Genomic DNA, 8798 nt, shown 5'->3' on the forward strand with positions numbered 1-8798 from the left:
ATCACATGTCAATCTAATACCGTGTAGACTCCATTGCAAGGGATGAACAGCATCCCGTGTAATATTTTCCTTCTATTTTTATATTAAGTTTTACATAGATCTTTAGTATCAAAATATATAGCTGCTAGACTTGATTTTGGGATTAACTAAACCGGGAAAAGATAGAAGTTATTAAGGAACCAGATTATTTTTATTAAAATAGAGTTATTTTTGTCTTTCATTAACAGAGTTTAGATCAAGTTTGATATCTATTAAAAATTCTGTGATGTCTACTAGGTTTTACTATGTCAATATCTTATCTGGTTTAATTAAAAATTTAATTTAAATTAAATTTTAAATCTTGAATTTCATGTATTAACCTGTCAACTTACATTGAATTTAACAAATCTAAGTATATTTACGAGAATCTTTCTTTGACATTTAATGAAATTTTAAATGATAATGTGGAAGCCAGAGGGTTACAACACCTCAAGTTTCTTTTCCTAGATAGGACCAAATACTTTAAAGACAAACAATTGTTAAGGGATTAATAGTTTGATTAATTGACGTAGGAGGATAACATTATTTTATCACGTGAGACGTGGGCATCTTGAAAACCTGTGAGTTACAGAAGTGGCACCATACACGTGGCAGCAATCTGGTGGAGCTACACAAGCCCTTGCATGGAAGGAACAGACGTAGCTTCAGTGATGGGGCATGACGGAGTTTTATTGCGCCACGTGCTGCCTATCTACAGGACTTGTGATAGATACCCTGCGACGCGCGTGTATTTGTGGGACTGCCTCACCACCACTACCTAACCATGGTGGGGTCAACTCCAAAATGTTTTGGCCGACACTTATAATAAATTAGCAGGTAGAAAAGTTAATTATAGAGCATTTTTGCATATGAAGCCCTCCTTGTTTGACTTATTTCATCTCTTTGCTAAAAATAAAAATTCCCAAGTTTTAACCCCCTCGAAAATGTCCTATTCATGAACTTAATTTACCACTTATGCAATATGTGTGCTTTACTTATACGATCTGTCACATTTTGATGATCAATGACCAAATAATTCATAATCTAATACATGGAGGCATTGTATGATGGTGTTTGTAGCTCTTGTCATATAGTCACTATAGGGACCTAATAATACAATGAAAACATACAAACGGGGTTAAAGCTAATTAGCAAAACTTGGAGGATAAGAATATTTGCACTTTGAAAATTCATTCAGAAAATTCAAAAGAATTAGCACCACCTTATCTCCCTCGTGTTTTTTTATGACGGGAATAACACTTTTATTATTAGCTATTTTGATAGTGTTATAAGTTATTTTTTAAAATATTTTTTATTTAAAAATATATTAAAATATATTTTTTAATTTTAAAAAAAATATTTTAATATTAAAAAATAAAAATGATTTAAAAATAAAAAATTAATTTAAAATAAAAAATTCTTAAAATGTTTTTAAAACATAAAAATAAATAGGGAGTCTTCGAGCTCCTACCACAATTAATTTTCCTTCCAATAATGTGTGGTTCATGTTGTTTAACGCCTTTGAAAACAACAGTACCGAACGTAATACTACGTACCACGCTCCAATTCTTAACTTGAAGTTCTCTTTATTTCACCTATTCCACCTTTACACAGAAACTACAGGAAAAAAAAAATCTCTCAATGTTAAGTGCCCAAAGACCCTCCTCAAGCACCACAACCAATGAAGAAACCAATCAAGACCATGACAATGAACAAATCCGTGACATCCATGCTCTAACCCCACCTCATCCACCACCTCGAAACCGTTGGGAAACAGGCAGCAATCATCATGGATCATACTCTATGTCCATGAGTAGTGAAGGTGCTTCAGGTGAAAACTTTACTACCATGAGTAGAGAGTTTAATGCTCTTGTGATTGCAGGGTCTGCTATAGGAACTAGTAATACTACCAACAATAGCAGCTCTGATCGTAATGATCTTAATGATATTGGAAGCAACACCTTGCTGTCTAGGTTTGGAGAAGATGATGACGTGCCGGAAGAAACTAACCCTTTGGCTATTGTACCTGATAACCACCCTTTGGACCCCGAACCAAGCTCGAGAATGCTTGGGTCCGTTCGTGTGGATGGCAGCGACCATGGTGGAGCCGGTGGTGAAGTGTCTGTGCTAAGAGTGAAGAAAGAGGAGGTTGAGACTAAGATCACTGCATGGCAGAATGCAAAGATTGCAAAGATCAATAATAGGTTCAAGAGAGAAGATGCTATAATTAATGGATGGGAGAGTGAGCAAGTACAGAAGTCAACTTCTTGGATGAAGAAAGTAGAGGTACGTACGTCTATTATAATCATTGATTCGTGATTATTTACATGGTGGTTCTGTCTTTAATTTGCCAGTTATAATTACTGTTTTATGCTTTCATGCAGAAAGGTAGTTAAGTATTCTTGTTGTGATGCTTATGATTATGATGACGCTTAAGACTAATTGATCATTAATTTAAGAGATCATGGATGGAATTAGTCATAATTGGCTATGCAAAGGCTTGATGATGTGGTTAAAGTACCTCCTCTTACAGTCTTACTTCACTGGTTGTGGTTGAAGTAGTACCTCTCAGAGTCTTTCTAGATTTTGAAATTATTGCCTCCAGAAAAGCACAACAACTATCCTTCTTCTTTTTTTTCCAAAGAGAAGTGTTTCTGAAGCTTCAAGCACAAAGTACAGGAGATAAACATGTATGACCTTTACTTGTATTCTTATGTGCTGACTGCTGAGGGATTCTATATAAGCTCATAAATCAGTATGGCCATTCTTTTATTCTTTCGGTTGATTTTCAGTCAACTCTTTGTTGATTTCATCATGGGGTTGATCTTTTTTGTTTTTTTTCAAAAAAGGAAAAGAAAAGAAATAGGTGATGAAAAACAATCGATTCATCATTTAACAACAAGTCTTGAATTTGTGTAGAGGAAATTAGAGGAGAAAAGAGCAAGAGCCTCAGAGAAGATGCAGAATGAGATGGCGAAGGCACACAGAAAGGCAGAGGAGAGAAGAGCATCAGCTGAAGCTAAGAGAGGGACTAAAGTTGCTAGAGTTCTTGAGGTAGCCAATTTGATGAGAGCTATTGGGAGACCTCCTACCAAACGGTCCTTCTTTTGAGCCTTAATCAATGTTCCATATAATATATAGTACTCCTAAAAACATCTCCAAAATACAAAGTGTCCTCAATAATCACTCCAAACTGTTAGGGTTCCTGCATCTTTTGAACTACAGGGCACCCTATCCAAAATGGGGTAGTGAAGACTGAAGAGTAGCTCTCAAAGCTACAAAAAAATTGATTCGACTGTTATTATGGGTCTTTGTCAGTAGTGTTTGAACTCTGTAGGTGTGTTAAGAATTTCGTTGAAGGGCTTGCAGGTGATGGTGGTGGAACAACCATTTCGTCTTGTACAGTTGTATTGCTTCTTGCTATTAACAGAAAATTGGTGCTTAATCAATAGCTATACTTGTACAAACACGATTATAAGTTTTAGTTTGGTACAAGTACAATCTAGAGTGGAAATGAATATTATAGAAGAGCCTATATCTTTGTGTGTGTGCGCTTTTTCAAAGCGGAGACTGTTCCTAATGAATAATAATGCTCGACAACTCTGACATCTTGCTGAGGTAAATTCAGATTTATTTTTATGAATCTTCAAGGAACAATTTCAGCAAAATCAAGTGCAATTTCAAAACAACTCTATGAGAAAGATAAAACAATACCTAGAAAAATCACACTTTCAGTTCTGAGAACAACATTGTTTCTCAAACCTTGGCCTGTCACACCCAGCAGTTCTTTCAAACATTATGCTCTTTTCCTTAACTTCTAGTGATCGAGCCTCCTGATAATGTTTAAATAAGCTCTGAATGATGTTATGTTTTGATAATTGTTAATCACATGTTAAAGTTAATATTCTCGAAGTAAATAATTAGCAGTAGAAAGTCCAACACCTAAAAAATAATTCTTTTTAATGGAGTTTACGGCATTTAAATGATAAAGTTAGTGATTTTTTAGTTAAAAAAATATAATAAATAAGAAAATAAGCTTTTTAAAAATAAAAATATTTATTCTTGTATTTTTATTATAAATGCTTTAAGAATTAAAATATGAATAGTTAGATAAAGGAGAGAAATTATGAATTCTTTATCTGAGTGGTTCAAGCAATATATATAACTTCTAAACCTTGTCATGTTACTTGAATGAATGAGTTAGGGTGTCATTTATTTTTTATAGTATTAATAAGAGATAAATATCACTTACACAATATTAATAAAAGATAAGTATATTTATACAATATTAATATTGATGGAAATATGATAGGTTATTTAGAAGATTTCTATGCATCAAAGGTTGTAGAGGAATGAATATTCCTGACATGAACATTTAATATTAAAGTCTTAAAAAATAAATAAATTGAGATCTATAATGACTTCCAGACCAATTAATCTTAACGCGCATCCAAGTCTATGGGTGATGAATCTGGCAGCTCACCAAATCCATCTCTACTTGGTCTCAACATGTAGTCAAACCTAAAGATATTAAATCTGACAGCTCGCTAAACTCACGTTCGCTTGAGCTCAGCATATAATTGAATCCATGAATATTAGGTCTAATAACTCAGTAGATTCATGTATGTTTAGACTCATCACGTGATCAAATTCAAATATAATGGGTTTAATAATTTATCAAATCTAATTATTGTGACCAGATTCAAATATAATGAGTTTAACGATTCATCAAATCCATTATTTGGACACAGCATATGAACGAGCCAAGAATATCGAGTATGTAAATAAGCAGACCTATGTCATTCGAGGTTAGCATTCTTCCAACCTAGGGATGTTAGGCGTGAAGAGAAGCCCTACCCACCTATTAATCAATGAAGACTTTTTAGACATGAAATTAGGCTTTTTCACAAAACGAACAAAATAATGATTCACCACTCCCCTTATTGGTTAATTCAGGAATACACCAACAGGAACGGAACACTTTAACCTGATATCCTCGAGAAAAAAACCAGGGGCATGTGTCAGGAACTTCAGTGTTTCATGGAAATTAGTGTAATATAAACGCAGTAACACTATGAATTTTGATGCATCAGAAACCAAAACGGTGGGAGATTTTATATATCTATGTGTTGGCGAAAGTCTTGGAATTTGTGAAGAGGGATAGAACAGGGACATTCATTCATCTCCAGTGGAAAGAAAAAAAATTCCTGAGAGCACGATCTTGATTTATTTAACATAATTGATATCTTTACAATCATGAAAAACGCTTTCTTTATCTAACGTCATCATCTTGATTAAAGATACAAGCACGAAAACCATTGAAGTGAACAACGAAAAGATATTTATCGGTGCTTACAAACCGTGATTTGCGCTAACTATGTCTCCATTTGCAAGAAAAACCTGGGTCCAGGTACTGGAAGCCTTGCCACTCAAATCAATATACTACATGTATCGAAGCATTGTCCTTTTTCGGAAGAACATGAAGCATTATTCTATAGTAAGAATGTGCCTAAAGTTCAAGAATCAAATTAATTTGAGCAAAATGATAGAACTAGTACATTCCCTGTCTGTGGGCGCAGTATCAAAAACAAGGTTTTCTTATATATACCCAGTAAAGAATGGTTAGAAGTCAGAACTGTAATAGCAAGAAACTGAACTTCTTTGCTTTTTTACATTTCTTGATACGCAGGAGGAATTTAAAGCTCATGTTCAAGAAATATAAAGAAGTTGCTTCCTATCTCAAATGTAGATAGATTGCTTGAAAAAACATGCCACTCTGATCATGAAGCTGTACACAACATTGCAAAATGACAAACACCTTAACCGATGATAGTACGCGATTTGACATGCCCGAGTTTGGTCTGGTGCCCAGAGTCTATATGGCGACTGTGGATGAGCATTCTTAAGAGTTTAGCTGCGAATCCGTTGTATTTTAGGTCTTGATTGAAGCATAGCAGGAAACAATGCATATGATTTGACAAAAGACCTCAATTGCATTTGTCCGTATGTATCTCGCAAGTTTCTTCTGGGAAACTACCTACTAGACTAGCGCAATTGTAAAAAGTTTCTGTTTTTTTTTCGTTCATTTAACCGACAAGTATCAACTAAAAATCTCGGTAGCTGCTGTCCAAGATTGTTTATAAAGCACATGAGTGTGATGGCTAGGCAGCTCTAGCCTCTATTATGGGATCTTGAATAGGAATTCTAAAGCTATATATAATATAAAAAGCTAACCACATCACTTGGAAAACCTAACCATACACGTTTTTTAAGAGGAAGGTGTCAAAAGCATTTGAAAGCTAGTCAACAGATAGTTCTGTAGTTTTCGATCTACCTATCATGGAACAAAGAACAGTGATCAAATATGCTGGCATTTGTCCATGCTCCAAATCACCTCGACTAATCTGCAGTGGCATATTATTTACTGGTTTTTCTTTTTAACTGTGCTATCTGCAGTTTTTTTTTTCAATTTAAAAAAAATATAAAATCGCTAGGAAATAAAAAATTCAGTGCAGACGGTTGAACACATTTAAAATATTTAATATATTTTTTTTAAAATATTATTTTTAGAAAAAACATATTGGATCGGTCTAGGTCAACCATGATTAATTTGTTAAATTTGTGATTTAAGTAAGATAGTAATAAAACCATGAAAATCATATTGAAACAAATTAAGAAGTCCAATTATAATGAACCAAAAATTCAAGGTTTAAAGCATAAAAAACTAGATTTAATAAAATGACAAAAAAATTGACTCGGATAAACTTATATCACTGGTAAGCAGAGTGTCGTCGATCAAGCCAGATTTTTCCGAAGTAAGAAGAAAAAAGTTCAAGTGATGCTAGTATTTCTAAAGAAGTGAAAAAAATTTGAGACTCGGGTCATAGAGTCGACTAGGTTTAATAAATTCAGTTATATATATATATATATATATATATATGTATGTAGAAAGCAACTCTAATTTAATAATATGAAACACCAAGCATCCCGAGCGAATATTTTAAAAATGAGTTAATCTTTCAACTTCACAAATTAAGAAGTTCAATTATAAATCAATTTAATATTAAATGATGAAATAAAAAAAATCTTAATCTTAAAAATTAACCAAAGAAAAAATATCAATTAAAATATATAGTATCAAATCTGAAAGAAAAAAATGAAGGACGGTGAAATTAAAAAATAAAATAAAATAAAAAAATTATTTCAAATAAAAAAATAACAAATAAAATGAATGAAAACCAAATCTAACAAACTAAAAAACTGAAGGAGGATCAAATTGCAAAAAATTTTGATTTTAGAAATTAATTAAAATGAAACAAATTGGAATAAAAAAAGAGGGGCTAAATCCAAAGAAAAAAACTTCAAGGGCTGATTTGCAAATTTAGAAAAGCAAGCGTGGATTTCTAGTAGGAGAGAAGAAAGAAGGGGATTTAGAAAAAATAAAGAGAACTCAAAGGCCACATTGAAGCTCCGATGATGACATTACGAGTACTATAAAAAAACTTGACAAGAAAAATCCAATGACATCAATAAAGATCACAAACAGTTAATAGAGTGGGTCACATGAGTCATCCAAAGATATCGAGTCATACTTGTCTTTAGGCTACTAATGTGACCCACTAAAATCATTATTGGTGATCCTATTTTATGTTGTTGAACTAATCTTGTCGAGATCTTTCCAGTAGTACTGGTGGTGTCATGATCGAAATTTCAGTGTGTATCCGAGATCTTTTTCTTTTTTTCTTTCTTCTCTCGCAATTTTACAATTTGAGAGGGGCATAAGTGAAACTTGGGACTCACAAATCATAAATATCATCTACGATTCTCTAAACTGTATTATTTTTTAAAATATTTTTTATACCATGTTACTTTATTAATTATGTTTCTTACTATGCTAAAAACCTGAAAAAAAACTCGAAATGCAACGATCGCAAACCACGCACCAGATAAGCTAATCTTTAAACTGCCATGTGCTATATGTGATGCCTGACGACGTCATGATCCAAATCAATGGCGACACAAGCACCCTCATCACTAGTAGCAATGTTACGATGCATGCATCTAGCTGGTTCGGAGAAGATCTTGCTTTATTGAACTATTACTCCCCCTATCAGCATCAACACATATCTGCAATTGGTAACTGTATGTCTGTAAGAAATATAATGGTAGGTAACTCGGTTGATAATTTGTAATTATCAGCATCAGCACATAAATCCGCAATTCAAGTGTCATTCGTAATTACACCATAAAAAATTGGAACCGCTGAATTAAGTTTTCTCCAACATGTAAATTTGCAGCAAATGCAAGTCAGAATCCAGTATGTCTTACTGCATTCAAGATAAGAATGACAATGCTTACAGCTGGGAGCTCCATCGATGACAACATCTAACTTCTCCTTGTCTAATTTATCCACAGTTTGAACTGTGGATTTACAGGTGCAGCATTCTGTAACTGCTTTATTTATGCAATGTAGTAATTGAAGGGACCGAACCCAATGAACAAAGAGAACCCTGCAAGAGAGAAGAATTTTCCCCAGTCATACGAGTTCTAAAATTAGATGGAGATCAGCTCTTCTATCATATGGCCCTCTCATTTAATTTCTTAATAGATCCAATCTTGTATAAATTTCTACACTTTACTTCCATGCATTGACTAAAGCAAAGTTGTCTCTGAAAAGGGACTTGTGTAGATAATATCCATGGCTTGTGATAAATAGTCAGCCCGGCCCAAAAGACAAAGCATATAAGCATAGTGATCAATGGCTTGATTCCATATTTTGG

General features: G+C 33.5%; 1 protein-coding gene across 1 annotated transcript; it reads left to right on the forward strand.

The window, feature by feature from the left end:
* The first annotated feature begins 1597 nt into the window (after nt 1–1597).
* Nucleotides 1598–3553, forward strand: LOC7484011 (remorin 4.2). Its single transcript, XM_002322671.4, has 2 exons — nt 1598–2304; nt 2938–3553. Exons 1-2 carry the CDS (start codon nt 1660–1662, stop codon nt 3127–3129), a joined length of 837 nt encoding a protein of 278 aa, XP_002322707.2. The 5' UTR covers nt 1598–1659; the 3' UTR covers nt 3130–3553.
* The last annotated feature ends 5245 nt before the right edge of the window (nt 3554–8798 follow it).

The sequence above is a fragment of the Populus trichocarpa genome, chromosome 16 (genome assembly GCF_000002775.5).
Source record: "Populus trichocarpa isolate Nisqually-1 chromosome 16, P.trichocarpa_v4.1, whole genome shotgun sequence".
Taxonomy (NCBI): Eukaryota; Viridiplantae; Streptophyta; class Magnoliopsida; order Malpighiales; family Salicaceae; genus Populus; species Populus trichocarpa.

Coding starts and splice junctions, on each gene's coding strand:
- LOC7484011 (XM_002322671.4), top strand. CDS start 1,660: ATGTTAAGTGCCCAAAGACCCTCCTCAAGCACCACAACCAATGAAGAA. Junction 2,305..2,937: donor CTTGGATGAAGAAAGTAGAG/GTACGTACGTCT, acceptor GAATTTGTGTAG/AGGAAATTAGAGGAGAAAAG.